At 45.8% G+C, this 21449-nt stretch overlaps 1 protein-coding gene across 1 annotated transcript in view; it reads right to left on the bottom strand.

Annotated features, from left to right (window-relative positions):
• The window catches only part of CFAP100 (cilia and flagella associated protein 100), a 66725-nt gene that overhangs the window by 12081 nt on the left and 33195 nt on the right, over positions 1-21449 (bottom strand). The window contains exons 10-11 of the mRNA XM_058568086.1: positions 16627-16675; positions 16396-16547 (exon numbers count right to left, since the gene is read on the bottom strand). Of these exons, the coding sequence (XP_058424069.1) occupies positions 16396-16547; positions 16627-16675 (201 nt within the window). The remainder of the gene's footprint in view (positions 1-16395; positions 16548-16626; positions 16676-21449) is intronic.

Here is a 21449-nt window from a genome sequence, read left to right as displayed (position 1 = left end):
GATTAGAGGAGAAAACAAAAGAGAGAATAGCAAAACAATTGGTTCTTTGAAAAGATCAACAAAATTGACAAACCTTTGGCTTAGACACTATAAGAAAAGAAACTGCAGACCAATATCTCTTAGGAACATTCATGCAAAAAGCTTCAACAAAATATTAGCATATAGAATTCAGGAGCATATTAAAAGGATTATACAACATGAGCAAGTGGGACTTATTCCTGGAATGCAAGGATGTTTTGACATACAAAAATGAATCAATGTAATATACCACATTAACAGAATGATCATCTCAATTAATGCAGAAAAAGTATTTGGCAAAATTCAACATCCTTTTATGATAAAACTCTCAAAAAATAGGAATAGAAAGAAACTACCTCCACATAATAAAAGCCGTATATGAAAAACCCACCCACAAATATCCTCAGTGGTGAAAGACTGAAAGCTTTTCCTCTAAGATCAGGAACATGGTATGGATGCCCACTTTCCCCATTTGTATTTAACATAGTACTGAAAGTTCTAGCCAGAGCAATTAGGTGAGAGAAATAAAAGGCATCCAAATTGGAAAGGAAAAAGTAAATTTATCTCTGCAGATGATATGATCTTATATGTAGAAAACCCTCAAGACTCCACAACAAAGCCATTAAAGTTAATAAATGAATTCAACAAAGTAGCAGGATACAAAGTCAACAAAATCAGTTGCATTTCTATACAAAAATAATGAACAATCTGAAAAGGAAAACACAGAAACAATTCCATTTACAATAGCATTAAAAAAAAGAAAATACTTAGAAATTAACTAAGAAGGTGAAAGACTTGTACAATGAAAACTACAAAACACTGCTAAAAGAAATTAAAGAACTCTGAATAAAATGGGTATAGAAGGAAAGTATCTCAACATAATAAAGACCATATATGAGAAACCCACAGCTAATATCATCCTCAATGGTGAAAAACTGAAAGCCATCCCTCTAAGAACAGGAACCAGACAAGGATGCCCACTGTCACCACTCCTATTTAACACAGTACTGGAAGTCCTAGCCAGAGCAATCAGGCAAGAGAAAGAAATAAAAGGGATCCAAATTGGAAAGGAAGAAGTGAAACTGTCACTATTTGCAGATGACATGATTTTATATATAGAAAACCCTAAAGAATCCACCAGAAAACTTTTAGAAGTAATAAACGAATATGGTCAAGTTGCAGGATACAAAATCACCATACAAAAATCAGTTGCATTTCTGTACACTAACAATGAAGTAGCAGAAAGAGAAATTAAGAATACCATCCCATTTACAATTGCAACAAAAAGAATAAAATACCTAGGAATAAACTTAACCAAAGAGGTGAAAGATCTGTACACCGAAAACTATAAAACATTTCTGAAAGAAATTGAAGAAGACACAAAGAAATGGAAAGATATTCCGTGCTCTTGGATTGGAAGAATTAACATAGTTAAGATGTCCATACTTCCTAAAGCCATCTATAGATTCAATGCAATCCCTATCAAAGTTCCAACAACATTTTTCACAGAAATAGAACAAAGAATCCTAAAAGTTATATGGAACAACAAAAGACCCCGAATAGCTAAAGGAATCCTGAGAAAAAAGAACAAAGCTGGAAGTATCACACTCCCTGATTTCAAAATATACTACAAAGCTATAGTAACCAAAACAGCATGGTACTGGCACAAAAACAGACACACAGATCAATGGAATAGAATCGAAAGCCCAGAAATAAACCCACACATCTATGGACAGCTAATCTTTGACAAAGGAGCCAAGAACATACAATCGGGAAAAGAAAGTCTCTTCAACAAATGGTGTTGGGAAAACTGGATAGCCGCATGCAAAAAAATGAAAGTAGACCCTTACCTTACACCATACACAAAAATTAACTCCAAATGGATTAAACACTTGAAGGTAAGACCTGAAACTATGAAACTTCTAGAAGAAAACATAGGCAGTACACTCTTCGACATCGGTCTTAGCAACATCTTTTCAAACACCACGTCTGACCGGGCAAGAGAAACAATAGAAAAAATAAACAAATGGGACTACATCAAACTAAAAAGCTTCTTCACAGCAAAGGAAACCATCAACAAAACGAAAAGACAACCTAACAATTGGGAGAAGATATTTGCAAACCATACTTCTGATAAGGGCTTAATCTCCAAAATATATAAAGAACTCACGCATCTCAACAACAAAAAAACTAACAACCCAATTGAAAAATGGGCAAAAGATCTGAACAGACATTTCTCCAAAGAAGATATACAGATGGCCAACAGACACATGAAAAGATGTTCAAAATCACTAACTATCAGGGAAATGCAAATCAAAACTACAATGAGATATCACCTCACGCCTGTCAGAATGGCTATAATTAACAAGACAGGAAACAACATGTGTTGGAGAGGATGTGGAGAGAAGGGAACTCTCATACACTGCTGGTGGGAGTGCAAACTGGTGCAGCCACTATGGAAAACAGTATGGAGATTCCTCAAAAAATCAAGGATAGAATTAACATATGATCCAGCTATTCCACTGTTGGGAATTTATCCAAAGAACATGAAAACACGAACACGTAAAGATACATGCACCCCTGTGTTCATTGCAGCATTATTCACAATAGCCAAGACTTGGAAGCAACCTAAGTGCCCATCAAGGGTCGAATGGATAAAGAAGATGTGGTATATATACACAATGGAATACTACTCAGCCATAAGAAACGATGAAATCCAGCCATTTGTGACAACATGGATGGACATTGAGGGTATAATGCAAAGTGAAATAAGTCAGAGGGAGAAGGTCAAATACCGTATGATTTCCTTCATTAAGTAGTAGATAATAACAACAATAAACAAACACATAGGGACAGAGATTGGATTGGTGGTTACCAGAGGGGAAGGGGGGAGGGAGGAGGGTGAAAGGGATAATTCGGTACATGTGTGTGGTGATGGGTTGTAATTAGTATTTTGGTGGTGAACATGATGTAATCTATGCAGAAATAGAAGTACAATGATGTACACCTGAAATTTTTACAATGTCGTAAACCAATGTTACTGCAATAAACAAAAAATTAAAAAAACAAAAGACATAAATAAATGGAAACACATTCCATGTTCATCGATTAGAAGATAATATTGCTGGGCCAGCCCCGTGGCTTAGCGGTTAAGTGCGTGCGCTCTGCTGCTGGAGGCCGGGGTTCGGATCCCGGGCGCACACCAACGGGCTGCTTCTCTGGCCATGCTGAGGCCGCGTCCCACATACAGCAACTAGAAGGATGTGCAGCTATGACATACAACTATCTACTGGGGCTTTGGGGGGATAAATAAATAAATAAATAAATAAATAAAAAGAAGATAATATTGTTAAAATGTCCATACTACCCAAAGCGATCTACAGATTCAAGGGAATCCCTATCAAAATTCCAATGACTTTTTTGCAGAAATAGAAAAACTTATCCTAAAATTCATATGGGAATCTCAAGGGACCCCAAATAGCCAAAACAATCTTAAAAAAGAAGAACAAAACTGGAGGACTCATACTTCCTGATTTCAAAACTTACTACAAAGCTACAGCAATCAAAGCAGTGTGGTACTGGCACAAAGACAGACATATAAACCAATGAAACAAGAGTAGAGACCCCAGAAATAAATCTTCACATATGTGGTAAAATGAATTTGTCCATGGTGCCAAGATCATTCTATGGGGAAAGGACAGTCTTTTCAACAAATGGTGCTGGGAAAACAATATCCACATGCAAAAGAATGAAGTTGGACCCTTACCTAAAACCACATCCAAAAAGTCACTCAAAATGGATTAAGGACCTAAATGTAAGACCTAAAACAATAAAACTCTTAGAGGAAAACAGGACAAAAGCTTCACGGCATTGGATTTGGCAGTGATTTCTTGGATATGACACCAAAGGCACAGGCAACAAAATAAAAAAATAGACCAATTGGACTTCATGAAAATTAGAAAATTTTGTGCGTCAGAAGACACTATCCATGGGGCCAGCCCTGTGGCCTAGTGGTTAAGTTCAGCATGCTCTGCTTCAGCAGCCCGGGTTCTTGGGTTTGGATCCTGGGCACGGACCTACACCACTCGGCAGCCATGCTGTGGCAGCGACCCACATACAAAATAGAGGAGGAATGGGGCCAGCCTGGTGGTGCAGGTAGGTGGTTAAGTGCACGCGCTCCACTTTGGCGTCCCGGGGGTTTGCAGGTTCGGATCCCAGGTGCGCAATGACGCACCACTTGTCAAGCCATGCTGTGGCGGCATCCCATATAAAGTAGAGGAAGATGGCCATGGATGTTAGCCCAGGGCCAATCTTCCTCAGCAAAAAAAGAGGAGAATTGGGATCAGAGGTTAGCTCAGGGCTGACCTTCCTCACACACAAAAAAACAAAAACAAAAAACAAAATAGAGGAGGAGGATTGGCACAGATGTTAGCTCAGGGCCAGTCTTCCTCAAGCAAAAAGAGGAGGATTGGCAACGGACGTTAACTCAGGGTGAATCTTCCTCAGCAAAAAAAAGACACCATCCACAGATTAAAAAGACAGCCCACTGAATGGGAGAAAATATTTGCAAATCACTTATCTGTTCAGGTATTAATATCCAGAATATATAGATAACTCTTAAAACTCAACAACAACAAAAAAACCCGATTCAAAAATGGGCAAAGGTCTTGAATAGACATGTCTGCAGAGAATATATACAAATGGCCAATAAGCACATGAAAATTAGGGAAATGTAAATCAAAACTACAATGAGATAGCACCTCATACCCATTAGGATGGCTACTATGAAAAAAACAGAAAACAAGTTTTGGTGAGGATGTGGAGAAACTGAAACCCTTCTGCACTATTAATGGGAATGTAAAATGGTGCAGCTGCTGTAGAAAAACTGTATGGTGATTCCTCAAAAAGTTAAAAACAGAATTACCATATGATTCAGCAATTGGACTTCTGAGTAGATACCCAAAAAAATTGAAAGCAGAGTTTTGAAGAAATATTTGTACACCATGTTCATAGCAGCATTATTCCTAATAGCTAAAATATGGAAGCAATTCAAGTATCCATTGTTGGATGAATGGATAAGCAAAATGCAGTATATACATACAATGGAATGTTATTCAGCCTTAAAAAGAAAGGGAATTCTGACACATACAACAACATGGATGAACCTTGAGGACATCATGCTCAGTTAAATAAGCCAGTCACAAAAGGACAAATACTGCCTGATCCCATTTACATGAGATACTTGGAGTCGTCAAATCCACAGAGACAGAAAGTGTAACGGCTAGATCTTAGGTTAGCATGAGGGAAGCCATCTTAGGGAAAGGAAGCAATACTGTAACTGTGGTCTTGACTCACTAGTCTCTGAGGATGCACTCTAGCCTGCACGTAGCCTAGATGATTAAGCACCTCTCACGTTTGCAAAATACATGATCTGCTAGTTCTATGAGTCTTGCTCACGTATATCTCCCAGCTGTGATAAGGATAACTTTGTTCTCTGAGTCCCCCAGGAACGTGACGACATCCAGAAAGAAAAACTGTGTTGGTGCCTAACATAGATGACAGAAGAAAGAGATAATGAGGTGCCTTGAAGTTCATCACACCGGATGATCGACATCCCTAATCCCCTCCTTCCCTGGCCATTTCCCCTATATAACGGCCTCGAGATTCTGTACGACTTTTAAGACGGTTCTTTAGGACACTAGTCCACCACCTTCTGATTATGCTGGCTAATTGTATAAATTCTCCTTTCTCAACCACCGACTCATTTACAATCGACTGACACTGGATTGCGGCGGGCAGAACAGGCCCTTTTTTGCTCTGTTACAAAAGTAGAATGGTGGGTGCCAGGGGCTGGGGGAGGGGCATGGGGAGTTAGTGTTTAATGGGGACAGAGCTTTAGTTTTACAAGGTGAACAGAGTTCTGGGGTTGGATAGTGGTGACGGCTGCACAACAATCTGAATGTACTTAATACCCCTGAAGTGTACACTTTGAAACGTTTAAGATGGTAAATTTTATGTTATGTGGATTTTACCACAATAAAAAAGAAAAAAAAGAAACATAGACCCTTCTCACCCCACAAACTCGAGAGTGATGTGCCACTAGACCCTGGAATATGGGATTCTGGAGGAAATGGGCGACTCACACTTGGCTCTGGTTCCTTTACAGGTCCCTGATGTTCTGTTTGTTTTCCTTGTCTGCTTTGGCGTCACGGCTTTTTCTTCTCACTCTTAAATCCCATGGGAGGTGTCCAGCGTGAGCCCCTCTCCCTGCACTTTGGCCTGGCCTTTGTTTCAGTCCAGGGCAGTTTTCATCTGCCATTGAGTGGGCTGTTACTTCTCCTCCCTCTGTCTCTTGTCATCTCCTGGAATTCCTTCCCTGCACCTGCGCGGCACCTGCATGCATTCTCCCTGGGGTCCTCACCTTTCTCCTGTTTCATTTCCTTGTCCTTTTCTTGGCGTTCTGGGAGCTGTCCCCAGCTTATCATTGTCCCCTTTCTGACCTGATTGCTGGCTGTGACTGGTCCTCATTGTGATCTTAACCCCTGTGGACTCTCTCGCACCCAGACGGGTCTGTCTGGTGGCAGGGGTATAGCCTCTTGAGAGAGGAATTAAGACATTTCTCCTAACTCTTGCAGTATCAACATATACTTGGGTTTCTCAAACTCGTCCCCTTAATGAATGTATTTTCTCATGTTTCTGGTGACATTTTTCTGTTGGCTTGTCCTTAGAGCCGGAAGTCAGTGCAAGTCCAGTACCGGGGACCTAACACACATTGTGCCACTTTAATTGAGTGTCAGAATGGAGACTTGGCTGGAGGTGGATGCACAGGCTGGTTTTCTCCCAAGCCATGGAGTCTCATTTCCATGTCTGAGTGGCAGCCATGGGTTGCAGGTACTCAGCACGGCTGCCAATACTCAGCCTACACAAGCTCTCGCCTCAGCCAGAGGTCGGCACTGGCAAATACTCTCTGCTGGTTGTGGCGCCTCCTCTGAGGCTGGCCTTGTTATGGTGGCCCCAACTGCTGCATACTGATCCTCACCTCCACCTCTGGCTCGCTGCAGCAATCGGGTGTCTGGGGTTCTGCTGAGTTCCTTCTCGCTCATTTTCTGACTTACTGGTTGCGCTGATCTTCCTGGAGGAAGGTTTGCATGGTTTCCAGAAATGGATTCAGGCTTAATTTCTCTTTTCTGTTCTCCTGGCCATTGTGGCAGAATCGGGGAGGGGCTGGATGCCCATACTCAGGTTTCATCTCACTTGAGCACCTCTGCTCACCTCCTTCTCCTCGCTCCCATCACCTCTACTCTCCTGGCTGCTGGAAGCACAGAACTCACGCTGGTGCTTAGGCTCATAGCTTACCAGCCTGTCCTGGTATCCTCCTGTCCTCTTCTGTGGCCAATGGTCCATCTTCCTGATCCGGGCTCCCCTTGGCCCTCACTGGAGGGACTGGGAAGTGAGCCTCAACCAAGTCACAGCAAGGTGGGCAGAAAGCAGGGCTGGGACCCGTGGCAGGAGGCCAACCAGGCACCTGCACACGCAATTCAAAGAAGTGGTCACCCTCGGGGGTGCACACACACCTCCCTGAATGTTGTGCCCTGGGCGCCTCACCCGCCTCTCCCCAGGCCTCCTTGCCCGAGAATAAATGATGCCCTGTCCTCTCATCCATGGAGGCAGGAGATGGCTTGTTCTACAACCCTTATGCACCCAGTCAATGTACAGAGGCAAGGGACAAAGTCAGCCTTAAAAAGTCCTAAATTTGCCAAATAATATTTTGTTATTGAGGTTTAATTAACATATCATAAAATGTACCTGTTTTATGTGTGTCATTTCCTGAGGTTTGACAAATTTATACACCTGTGTAAGGACCAGCATAATCAAGATGTGCAACCTTTTCATCACCACAAAAGATTCCTCTTGCCCCTCTGTATCAACTCCCTCCCCTTCCCTAGCCACAGGCACTCAATGGGCTGATGTTGCCCTTAGGGGAGGACCTCTAAGACGGCCCCTGTGACACCTGCCTCCTCCATGGTATTGTCACCCTTGAACGCGGGCTGAACCCAGCAACTTGCTTCTGATCGATGGAACGTGGGATAGGATGTCACTTCTGTGATTGGGTTACAAAAGATCGTGACTTCCATCTTGCCAGCACTCTCTCTGTTTGCTTTTTGGCTTGCACACTTTGAAAAAGCAAGCTGCCATATCAGATAGCCTGTCGCAAGGGACTGAGGGTGGCCTTTGGCCTACAGCCAGTAAGGAACTGGATCCTGCCAATAGGCACGTAGGTGATCACGGACGCGCTCCTTTCCCGAGTGCAGTCTGGGGATGACTGCAGCCCAGCCACCACCTGGACAGCAGTCTGGAAGGCCCCGCAGCAGAGGAGCCAGCCTTGCTGTGCCTGGATTCCTGATCCACAGAAAGTGTGAGATAATAAACGTGTGTTATATCAAGCCACCAAGATTTGGAGTAATTTGTTATGTAGCAATAGATGACTAACACAGCTGGTTCTAGCACTTCAAATTAACAATATAGTAGGTATTCTTTGGTGGCTGGCTTCTTTTCCGCAGCATGTTTGTGAGGTGCATCCATGCGGTTGCCTGTGTTAACAGTTTGTTCCTTTTTATTGCTGAGTAGATTTCTATGGTATGTAATAGCCCCCCCTTACATGTCCAGGTCCTAATCCTGGGAACCTATGAATATATTACATTACTTGGCAGGTGGAATTAAGGTTGCTAACCAGTTGACCTTGAGATGGGGAGATGATCCTGGATTATCCAGTTGGGCCCAGTGTAATCACAAGGGTCCTTATAAATGGAAGAGGGAGGCGCGAAAGAGGATCAAGAGTGATGTGAGGTGGAAAGACTCAAATGGCTTTGCTGGTTTGAAAATGGGAGGCCAAGGTGACATCCAGAAGCTGGAAAGCGCAAAAAAAGTATTCTCCCTAACAGCCTCCAGAAAGGAAGGCAGCCCTGCCAATAGGTTGATTTTAGCCCAGTGAGACCCATTTCGGAATTCTGGCCTCCAGAACTGTAAGAGAATAAATTTGTGTGGTTTTAAGCCACTCTGTTTGCAGTAATTTGTCACAGCAGCAATAGACATCTGATGCACACGGTATGGATATACCACATTCTCTTTATCCACTCACCTGCTGATGGACACGTGGGTTGTTTCCAGTTTTCGGCTATTATGAATAACTTTGCTGTATGCCTTCTGGATTTTTTGGTACACCATCTCTAACACAGCCACTATTTCTTCCACTGTTGGCACAGACTGCTCATTTGTTGCGTATATATATATATATATATATTTTTTTTTTTAAAAAAAACAATTCTTTTATAGCACTTTCATGCTATTGGTTTTGTTTTTTTTTTTTTTTTTGCAGGGAAGAATTCACCCTGAGCTAACATCTGTTGCCAATCTTCCTCTTTTTTTTCTTTCTCCCCAAAGCCCCAGTGCGTAGTTATATATCCTAGTTGTAAGTCCTTCTAGTCCTTCCATGAGAGCTCCTGCCACAGCATGGCTACTGACAGATGGGTGGTGTGGTTCCATGACCAGGAAGCAAACCTGGGCTGCCAAAGCAGAGCACCCGAAACTTTAACCACTAGACCATCAGGGCTGGTTCTGCTGTATATATTTTTTAAGAGAGACTTCATTTTTTAAAGCAGTTTTAGGTTCACAGCAAAATAGAGCAGAAGGTATAGAGATTTCCCAAATATATTCTGCCCCTCACAGCTTCCCCCACACTCTACTTCCTGCACCAGAAAGGTACATTTTTCAGAATCAATGAACCTGCACTGACACATCATAATCACCCAAAGTCCATAGTTTACGTTAGGGTTCACTCTCGGTGTTGTACATTCCATGGGTTTGGACAAATGACATGTATCCATCACGATGGTTTCATACAGAGTATTTTCACTGCCTAAAAATCCTCTGGGCTCGACCTATTCATCCTGCCTCCCCCAACCCCTGGCAACCACTGGCCCTTTCATTGTCTCCATAGTTTTGCCTTTTCCAGAATGTCCTATAGTTGGAATCATACAGTTTGTAGCCTTTTCAGATTGACTTCTTTCACTCAGTAATATGCATTTAAGGTTCTTCCATGTCATTTCGTGGCTTAACAGCTCATTTCTTTTTAGTGCTGATTAATATTCCATTGCCTGGATGTACCACGGTATATTTACCATTTACCTAATGAAGGATGTCTTGGTTGCTTCTAAGTTTTGGTGATTACGAATAAAGCTGCCATAAACATCTGTTTGCAGGTTTTTGAGTGGAGATAAGTTTTCCACTGCTTTGGGTAAATACCCAGGAATGTAGTTACTGGATCATACAGTAAGAGTATGTTTAGTTTTGTAAGAAACTTTCTTCCAAAGTGGCTGTATCATTTTTTCATTCCCACCAGCAATGAATGAGAGTTCCGGTTGCTCGACATCCTCGCTAGCATTTAGTGTTGTCAGTGTCCTGGATTTGTGACATTGGACATGGTGTATGTAGTAGTATCTCGTTGTTGTTTTAAGTAGCAATTCCTTAATGACATCTGATGTGGAGCCTCTTTTCATATGCTTGCCATCTGTATATCTTCCTTGATGAGGTATCTGTTCAGGTCTTTGGCCCATTTTTTAATTAGGTTTTTCATTTTCTTATTGTTAAATTTTAAGAGTTCTTTGTATATTTTGGGTAAGAGTCCTTTATCAGATATGTATTTTGCAAATATTTTCTCCCCCTCTGTAGCTTGTCTTCTCATTCTCTTGACATTGCTTTTCACAAAGCAGAATTTTTTAATTTTAATGAAGTCCAAATTATCAATTCTTTCATGAACTGTTGCTTTGATATTGAATCTAAAAAGTCATCACCACAACCAAGATCATCTAGGTTTTCTCCTATGTTATCTTCTAGGATTTTTATGGTTTTATGTTTTACGTTTAGGTCTATGATCCATTTTGAGGTAGTTTTTGTGAAGGGTGTAAGGTCTGTGTCTAGATTCTTCTTCTTCTTCTTCTTCTTTTTTTTTTTGCCTGTGGATTTCCAATTGTTCCAGTTTCATTTACTGAAAATACTATCTTCACTCCATTGTATTGCCTTTGATCCTTTGTCAAAGATCAGTTGAATACATTTATTACAGTCTGTTTCTGAGCTCTCTAGTCTGTCTGTTGATCTACTTGTCTGTTCTTTTGCTGATACCACACTGTCTTCATTGCTGTAGCTTTACAGGAAGTCCTGAAGTCAGGTAGTGTAGGTCCTTGGACTTTGTTCTTCTGCTTCAATATTTTGTTAGCTATTCTGGGTCTTGTTCCTCTCAATATAAACTTTAGAATCAGTTTGTCAATATCCACAAATAACTTGCTTGGATTTTGATTGGGATTGCATTGAATCATAGATCAAATTGGGAAGAACTGATATCTTGACAATATTGAGTCTTCCTGTCCATGAACATGGACTATCTCTCCATTTATTTAGTTCCTCTTTGATTTCACTCATCAGAATTTTATAGTTTCCTCATATAGATCTTGTACATGTTTTGTTAGAGTCATATCTAAGCATTTCATTTTGGGGAATGCTAATGTAAATGGTACAGGTATAGCTTGTTTTATCGCACTTTGCTTTATTGTGCTTCACAGATTAAATTACATTTTTACAAATTGAAGGTTTGTGGCAACCCTGAGTTGAACACGTCTATTGGCATCATTTTTGCAACTGCGTTTGCTCATTTCCTGCCTGTGTCACATTTTGGTAATTCTTGCAATATTTCAAACTTTTTCATTATTATTATATTTCTCATGGTGATCTGTTGTCAGTGATCTTTGATGTTACTGTTGTAACTGTTTTGGGGCGCCATGAACTATGCCCATATAAGACAGTGAACTTAACTGATAACTGTTGTGTGTGCTCTGATGGCTCCACCGACTGGCGGAATCCCCGTCTCTCCCCCTCTCCTCAGGCCTCCCTCTTCCCTGAAACACAACAATATTGAAATTAGGGCAATTAATAACCCTGCAATGGCCTCTAAGTGTTAAGTGAAAGGAAGAGTCGCACATCTCTCACTTTAAACAAAACCTAGAAATGATGAAACTTAGTGAGGAAGGCAGGTCAAAAGCTCAGATAGGTTGAAAGCTGGGCCTCTTTCACCAAACAGTTAGCCAAGTTGTGAATGCAAAGGAAAAGTCCTTGAAGGAAATTAAAAGTGCTGCTCCAGTGAACACACAAATGATAATAAAGTGAAACAGCCTTATTGCTGTTGGGGAAAGTTTTAGTGGTCTGGATAGAAGATCAAACCATTCCCTTAAGCCAGAGCCTACTCCAGAGCAAAGCACTGACTCTCTTCAATTCTGTGAAGGCTGAGAGAGGAGAGGAAGCTGCAGAAGAGAAGTTTGAAGCCAGCAGAGGTTGGTTCATGAGGTTCAAGGAAAGAAGCCAACTCCATGACATAAAAGTGCAAGGGGAAGCAGCAAGTGCTGATGTAGAAGCTGCAGCAAATCATCCAGATCTAAGTAAGATAATCAATGAAGGTGACTACACTAAACAACAGATTTGCAATATAGACAAAAACAGCGTTCTATTGAAAGATGCCATCTAGGACTTGCACAGCTAGAGAGGAGAAGTCAGTGCCTGGCTTCAAAGCTTCAAAGGACAGGCTGACTCTCTTGTTAGGGGCTAATGCAGCTGGTGACTCTAAGTTGAAACAAGCGCTCATTTACCATGCCAAAAATCTTGGGGCCCTCACAAATTATGCTAAATCTATTCTGCCTCTGCTCTGTGAATGGAATGACAAAACCTGGATGACAGCACACCTCTTTACAACATGGTTTACTGAATATTTTAAGCCCACTGTTATTACACAATATTACACAATATTTTAAGACCTACTGCTCAGAAAAAAAGATTACTGTTTTCAAAATATTACTGTTCAATGACAATGCACCTGGTCACCCAAGAGCTCTGATGGAGATATACAACGAGATTAACGTTGTTTTAATACCTGCTAACACAACATCCATTCTGCAGCCCAGAGATCAAGGAGTAACTTTGACTTTCAAGTCTTTTTTTTTTTTTTGAGGAAGATCGGCCCTGAGCTAACATCTGCCAATCCTCCTCTTTTTGCTGAGGAAGACTGGCCCTGGGCTAACATCCATGCCCATCTTCCTCCACTTTATATGGGACACCACCACAGCATGGCTTGCAAAGCAGTGATCGGTGCGCACCCGGAATCTGAACCAGCAAACCCTGGGCCGCCACAGCAGAGTGCACGCATTTAACCACTTGCGCCACCAGGCCAGCCCCAACTTTCAAGTCTTGTTATTTAAGAAATACATTTCGTAAGGCTATAGCTGCCTTAGATAGTGATTCCTCTGATGGATCTGGGCAAAATAAGTTGAAAACCTTCCGGAAAGGATTCAACATTCTAGATGCCATTAAGAACATTTGTGATTCATGGGAAGAGGTCAAAATACCAACATTAACAGGATTTGGAAGAAGTTGATTCCAACCCTCATGGATGACTTTGAGGGGTTCAAGTCTTCAGTGGAGGAAATAACTGCAGATGTGGTGGAAACAGCAAGAGAACTGGAATTAGAAGAGGAGCCTGAAGATGTGACTGAATGGCTGCAGTCTCAGGATCAAACTTTATGGGATGAGGAGGTGCTTCTTATGGATGAGTGAAGAAAGGGGTTTCTTGACATGGAATCTTCTCCTGGTGAAGATGCTGTGAAGATCGTTGAAATGACAACAAAGGATTCAGAATATCACATGAACTTAGTTGATAAAGCAGCAGCAGGGTTTGAGGGACTGACTCCAATTTTGAAAGAAGTCCTACTGTGGGTAAAATGCTATCCAACAGCATCACATGCTGCAGAGAAATTGCTCGTGAAAGGAAGAGTCAATGGATGCAGCAAACTTCATTGTTGTCTTATTTTAAGAAATTGCCAGAGCCACCCCAACCTCCAGCAACCACCACCCTGATCAGTCAGCAGCCATCGACATCGAGGCAAGACCCTCCACCAGCCAAAAGATGATGACTCGCTGAAGGCTCGGGTGATGGTTAGCATTTTTTAGCAATACAGTGTTTTTAAATTAAGGTATGTCCATTTTTTTTTAGACATAATGCTATTGCACATTTAGTAGACTACAGTATAGTGTAAACATAACTTTTATATGCACTGGGAAACCAAAAAATTTGCGTGACTTGCTTTATTGTGATATTTGCTTTACTGCAGTGACCTGGAACTGAACCCAAAATATCTCTGACATATGCCTGTATTGTATTTTCAATGTCAAATTCCACTTGTTCATTGCTGGTATATAGCAAAAACATTGCTGGATTGACTTTTGTCAATCTTGTATTCTGTATTCTGTTACTCTGCTATAACAGCTTACTAGTTCCAGGAGTTTTTTTGTTGATTTTTTCAGATTTTCTACTTAGATGGTCATGTCATCTGTGAACAAAGATGGTTTTATTTTTTCCTTCCCAATCTGTAAACATTTTATTTCTTTTTCTTGTCTTATTGCATTAGCTAGGATTCCCGGGCTGATGCCAAAAAGGAGTCATAAGGGAGGACATCCTTGTCTTGTTTCTGATCTTAGCAGGAAAGCTTTAAGTGATGTTAGCTGTAGGGTTTTTGTAGATGTCTTTGATCAAGTTCCCCTCTATTCCTCGTTTCTTGAGAGTTTTTATTATGAATGGGTATTAGATTTTATCAAATGCCTTTTCTGCATCTATTGATATGATCATGTGATTTTTCTTCTTTAGCTTGTTGATGTGATGGATTACATTGGCTGATTTTCAAATGTTGAACCAGCCCTGCATAACTGGAAAAAAATCCCACTTGGTCATGGTGTATAATTCTTTTTATACATTGTTGAATTCAATTTGCTAGTATTTTGTTGAGGATTTCTACATCTACATTCATGTAGATTTTTTTCTTATAATGTCTTTGTCTGATTTTGGTATTAGGTTAATGCTGGTCTTATAAAATGAATAGGAAGTATTCCCTCTGTTTCTATCATCTGGAAGAGATTGTACAGAACTGGTATAATTTCTTCCTTAAATGTTTGGTAGAATTCACCAGTAAACCCATCTAGGGTCTGGTGCTTTCCTTTTTGGAAGGTTATTAACTACTGATTCAATTTTATTAATATATAGGTCTATTCAGATTGTTTATTTGTTGTCTATTTTTTTAAAAGTGTATTATTATTTTTTGCTGAGAAAGGGTGGTTGAGTTCATGGAAGTTAAATGCATATGTGCCGTGACTTCTCTGGAAATAAAGTGTTGGTGCTCTCAGGGACGGCTCAGCAGTTGAAGTGGCTCAGCTGGCTGAAGAACAGCTACGGGACAGCATCTCCCGGATTCCGTGATGAGCTGTATGTGTGTACGCGTGTGTCTTCTCACCAGGTTCTTGGAATCTGGGAGGCTGCTTGCCTCTCCCCAGCCCATCTCTCTCTGTGTCTCTGCTACCTCTCAGCTTTCTAGGAAACACAGTCTTGCCTGAGAGCTAGTGGTTTCACATCATTCTGGAGACTCCCAGCAGGAGACTCTCCATATCGGGACATGGGCCAAAAAGACATGGGTACTCAAGAACATGGTCCCCATGGGGCATCAAAGCCTTGGGCTGGCTACCACCTCAGGGCCTTTGCACTTGGTTTCCTTCTGCCTGGAACCCTCTTCCCCTAGATCTGTGTGGCTTCCATCACTCAGGAAGTGCCTGGCTCAAATGACACCTTCCGCCAGAAGCCTCTCCGGCCCCCTCTCACCTGCTGCCGCCCTCCACTTCAGCCCCCTTCTCACATCAGTCTTCTTATTTTCCTCCTAGCCCATGTCAGTATCTTCAAGTCAAGTCTCTGGGCCTCTCTGTCGTTTGTCTGCCCCCATCGAACATCAGCTCCATGAGGCAGGGCCTTGCCTTATCCTTGGAAGACCTAGACCCAGGCCTGACCCAGAATAGGTGTTCAGTCAGTGTTTGTGAATGAATAGATGATTCCTGGCTCTGGACAGGCCTCACCTAGTGCCCGGCCAGACCCTGCCGAGCCCAGCTCTGCTGGGCCTGGTGTCAGCAGAAGCCACCTGGGCAGAAGGTCCTTGGAGATGTCCCCTCTAGCTGCAGACTGCTTCAGGGTGGGCAGGGGACTAGCCTCGTGTGGCTCCACCCACCTGGCGTACTCTCATTCAGAGCGCCCTTGCCCAAGAGGACATGCTTCCTCCCCAGACCCAAGCCTATCTGACTTCAAATGGAACTTTCCAGACAACTGAAGCCAAGGCAGGGCCGGGGCTGTGGATGGGGAGGGTGGAGGGCCGCCCAGCCCAGCTCCCAGGGCTGTGGGGGTCCCAGGATGACAGCCAGTGACGGAGACCACCCCCACCTGCCTGGGCAGCCGGGCATGGGACCTACATGCGGATCTGGGTGTTTTTCAGGGCGGAGCTCAGCTCCTCCAGGGTCTCCTCCATCTCCTGCATGTTCTGGATCAGCGAGAGGTTCTGCTCCTCCAGCTCCGTGAAGACGTCCAGGAGCTGCTGGGGCTCCGTGAAGTACAGCGCCAGCTCCTGCAACCAAGGCCACGTGTGGGGGCTCAGCCATGCTGCGGGGGTGGGGGGGGGCGGGGAGCTGGGTGGGGCCACTGACCTCCCTGTCGCTGTCTGGGTCCCCCTGCACCGGGAGGGCAGAGCTCGACCTGCGGAGAGACGCGTGGTGAGGGCGCCGTGGCCGAGCCTGGAGAGCGGCAGTCTGAGGGCATCCTGCCCCTCCAGTGGTGAAGACCCTGGCATTGCCAGAGCACCTCCACACGCAGGACCCCTCGCCCCCTCCTCCGTCCCACAGTTGCACCAGCTTCCTCTTGGCCCCCTGGCTGTCACACAGAAGCCAGGGGATAGTTTCAAAATTCAGTTAGCTCTTCTTACTCCAGTTAGAATAAAATTTGGCTTTCTGGCAGGAGCCTGTGAGGTTCCAGTGCCCTCTCAGCACTAGCCTTCCCCATCCTCGAGGTTACTTTGCTCATCCTAGCAGCTCTTCCCGCCTCTCCAGGTGCTGTCCCTACCTCAGGGCCTTTGCATCTGCAGCTCCCACTGCCAGGGTGCCCCTGCCCACTTGCCATTCTATTTCTAAGATCACTCTCGGGCCTCCTCTGCCTACCTCCCTGTCTGTATTTGGCCCTGGCCCTTGTCCTTGACAGCCCCACTCACAGCTGTTGTGACTCATGGCCCCTGTGACTGACCCTGAGCACCCCACAGGGGTGGGGTCGGTCCCGGGCCAGCCCACAGGGGCACAGGAAAGGCTCTGTGGGCTTTGGGCAGGCAGTGTGGGCCCTGGAAGGCCTCACCGGATGGGAACCCGACTCAGGCTGACATGCAAACCTGCCATCACCACCCCTCCTGCCTCTCCAGCCTGGGCCCTGCCCTGGATGTGCAAGTGCTGGGGGCTGAGGGCTGGGCAGGGCAGGCTCACAGCCAGAGGAGCCTGGGCTGAGGCCTGAGACTCCGGCCCCCGCCCTCCCTGAAGTGGAGAGGTGACCAGTGTAGGGCCCTGTGGGAGGGGCCACAGGAACAACCACAGCCCCCCAGGCCGGCGCCTCACATTGTATACACACTGATGCCCATTTGGCAAAAGAGAGAGCGAGTTATCTGACCCAGGTCACCTGCAGGGCACTGCTGGCCCACAGGGTGCCTTTCCAAGAATCCACCCTCCAGATGGATGTAGCCTGGGGGGTGGGCTGGACTTCAGCCCCCACTTGCTCTCCTTGTGCAGTCCACAACCTGCCCAACTGTACTTAGCAACCCTGGTCACATGACTAACAGATGGAGGGGCCCAGATGCAAACCCAGGCCAGTATGCTCCCAGAGGTCTATTCTCAGGGATTTTCCTAACACATGGCCTGACGGTGGGAGCTCCAAGGCTGAGGTGCAGCCTAGGCAGAGGAAGCATGCATTTCTAAGCTCTTAGAGCCTCTTTTAAACACTGAACTGGAAATAATGGTCCCCACCAGCTGGAGCTGCAGGGATCCGAGTGAACCTGCTGCACATGTGTGGCCCGCTGATGGTGGCTGGTCTTCTCCACAAGTCGTGACGTGATGCATGAAGATGCAAGTGAGTTTGGAAATTGGTAGTGCTCGGGTCCCCTTCTAGCACGAGCAGCATCAGTTCTGGACATGGGAGGTTGAGTGCGGAGAACACCTAAGCAGGGGACGCCCATGTGTGTGGAGCTCAGGAAGAATAGGGGACAAAACCATGGGAGGGAGTGGCCAGGCTGTCACAGAGAAGGAAGGACAGAGGACAGGGCACCTAAGGGATGAGCAGAAGATACAGACCCTGTGAAGGAGGGGGGTGGGTGGCGCGGTGGAGAGAGTGAGGGGAGGGGTGAGGTGTGGCGAGAGAGGGAGGGGGCGAGAGGGAGGGGAGGCCCTGAACCCCAGGCCACCCACCCTCCCATCCTTACCACCACCAGCAGCCTCATCCCAGCTGATCAACCATAAAGCTTCCAGAAGAAAGCATAGGAGAATACTTTAGTGACTTTGACAAAGACTTCTTAAGTAGGACACAAAAGGCAGCAACCATAAAAGCAAAGATTTGTAAATTGGACTCCAAAGATAACTTCAAGAGACTCAAGATAACTTCAGTAGGGCAGGAGGCAGACGGGGCGAAGATATTTCTACTACGCTTATTACATGAAGGACTGGCATCCAGAACATGGAGAGAACTAAGAGAAAATCAGAGGAAGAAGGCCAATGATCCAATAATTGAACACACTTCACAAAGGAGGATACCCTAACGCCCACCATATTGGTCATCATGAAAACGTCACTAAAACCACAGTGAGACACCACTCTACCCCACATTAACCTTGTCTTTCGTTCTCTGGGTTCTGATGTTTTGACGCCTGGGGCCATGCTGACCCTGGAGGGCGTCCCTCCCAGGGCTGGGCACTTCTTGGAGGGAGTGTAGGACGCACCCTTGGACACACCTTTCAAATGCAAACCAGCCAATCCAGAGCCCACCCCGCAAGCTCACCCTGGGGCCACCAGCCCTGGCCCTGACCCCCGGGGCTGGTGCTGGACAGCTGGGGCAGCCCAGTGCCCCCAGCCCGAAATGACTGCAACCAGCCAGTCCTACGCCTGCTTACCCTGCCTGCAGAACCCACAGTAAAGGCTTCTGCCTCCTGACCCCCGGGGCTTCCCCGTGTGGCCCTCCTCTCAGGCTGGGAATCACCAACCGTCTTTTCAATGGCGTCCTCTTCTGATCTCTTGGCCTCACTGAACCTCAAATTTTCTAACGATACACTATTTTAAAAGCACCCTGCCAGCACTCCTAGAAGGCAAGGAGTGCTGATACTGCGATGTGGCGAGGGTGCGGGGCAGCTGGAACTCTCAGGCCTGCTGGCCTGCGTGTACAATGGGGCAGCCCCTGCGGGGGCTGTTTGACAGTGGCGACTAAAGCTAAACGTGTGCCCACCCTACGAACCAGCAATTCCACCCCCATTTCCAACAGAAACAGCGCTCACGCCAGACCAGTCCTCACATACACAGCTACGGGATTGTTGGCCACAGCTTCAATCAAAACGGCCAAGGCAGAAAACAACCCAAATGGCACCAACAGGAGAGGACAGAGACGGGGGCTTACTCACACAGTGGGTGCAAAGAGCAACAGCCAGAAGCGGCTGCGGGCGGCTAGGCGGGTGTGGCGCGAGAGAAGCCAGACCCAAAGGGCACGCTGCGTGGTCCTCCGTGCATTGACTTTAAGAACAGGGAAAGTGTCCCAGGGCGAGGGACCCAAATCATGGTCACCTGCCCGGGGGGTGTGACTGGGAACGGGCATGAGGGGGTTCCGGGCACTGGGAGTGTTGTATATCTGCTCTGGGTGTGGTTACATGGGTATATATGTGTGTAAAAATTCACGCCTTCACTTCAGATTTGTTCATTTTGTGATATGTTGATAACATCTCAACGTAAGAGGAAAAAAAGTAAAAGAAGACCTCAGTCTGATCAGGTCACTGCTTTGCTGAAACTTCCCAGCCTCTGCAGGCCGGGGCCCCAGGGTGGACTCGGAGCCAGAGCCCAGGGTTCCAGCCCCACCTGGCCGCTCTGGCCTGTCTCCCTGCCTGTCACGGGGGTGGCCCCCAGCACGTGCTGGGGTTTGGGGTGGCTGAGACGGAGGAGCAAGAGGACAGGGGGCAGCAAGGGCAGTGGTGAGGGGACGGGTCAGCGTGAAGACAGGGGGCAGGGGCTGGGGAGAGCGGTGGGGCAGGAGGAGATCTGTCCTGTGTCACTTGTCACAGCTGGAGAACACAGGGGTGTGTGGGGGGTCTCAGGGGCATTGCAGGAAGAAATCCAGAAGATGTCTGAGAGGTACTTGGTGGTCCTGGACGTGGGTGCTGGAGGGGCCCCGGGGCAAGAGTCACTGGAGCTGCAACCTGCCCCCGGAAGGAGGCCTGGCCCTCAGCGGGAGGGTCCAGGCTGACTGATGGAGCTCTCAGACACTGAAACGATTCTGTGTGGCGGCAGACCCAGCCCTGAGCCCCTGTGATGGTGGAGTTTATGTGTCCACTTGGCTAGGTCAAACGTTACTCTAGATGTTTCCATGAAGGTGTTTTTTAGATGAGACTAACAATTATATCAGCAGACTTAGAGTCAAGTAGATGACCCTTTATCATGTGGGTGGGCCACATCCGATCAGTTGAAGGCGTGAATAGTAAAATACTAAAACGAAGACGGGATTCTGCCAGCCGACTGCCTTCAGACTCCTGCTGCAGCAGCTGCTCTTCTTTGCTGGTTCTCCAGCCGCCCGCCTGCCCTCAGACTGTGGCTTCACAGCCCCACAATCACACGAGCCCATCAGTCTCTCTCTCTCCCTGCCGGGGGTCCAGACTCCATGGGACAGGTCAGTGCCCTGGCAGCGGGCCTGGCACTGTGAAGGCAAATGCCCGATGGCCGTCTGAGACTATGGTCAGCGCCCCTCCCCCATTCACATGTTGAGGCCAGGGGCTGGCCAGGCCATGGAGGGCAAGCTGGAACCCAGGTGAGAAGGGCGGCACCGCTGGCTATGCCGCTAATGGAGATGTGCAGGGTCAGCTCCCTGTGAAGGGAGGATGGGCACAGAAAATTGCCTTGGCTCCTACTGAGGTCGAATCCTAAAGACATGCCAGGACTCTTGACCTACAAAACAGCAACTTCAAAGGTTCAACATGTTATTTGCATAAAAGGGGCTGGAAGGATATGCAGGAGATAACAAAACTCACCTCTGTGCTGTGTGTGGCTTCTGGGACCAGCAGTCTGGGTGGAGAGGGGGGTGGAAGGAGGGGCAGGGCCTGGGGGTAAGACTTCTCAGCTTACACCTTTCTAGAGAGCTGTGATTTCTGTGAATGCACTATGTGGGAGATCAAGATTTGGCCACCCTGAAATATATCTCTTTACCTTGATTGTTTTCTCTGAGGGACATTTGACCTCCCCCACTAACTGCC

This window comes from Diceros bicornis, chromosome 2 (assembly GCF_020826845.1).
Source record: "Diceros bicornis minor isolate mBicDic1 chromosome 2, mDicBic1.mat.cur, whole genome shotgun sequence".
In the NCBI taxonomy this organism is placed as follows: Eukaryota; Metazoa; Chordata; class Mammalia; order Perissodactyla; family Rhinocerotidae; genus Diceros; species Diceros bicornis.
Note: the sequence above shows the minus strand (reverse complement) of the source record. Positions and strands in the feature narration are given on the sequence as shown.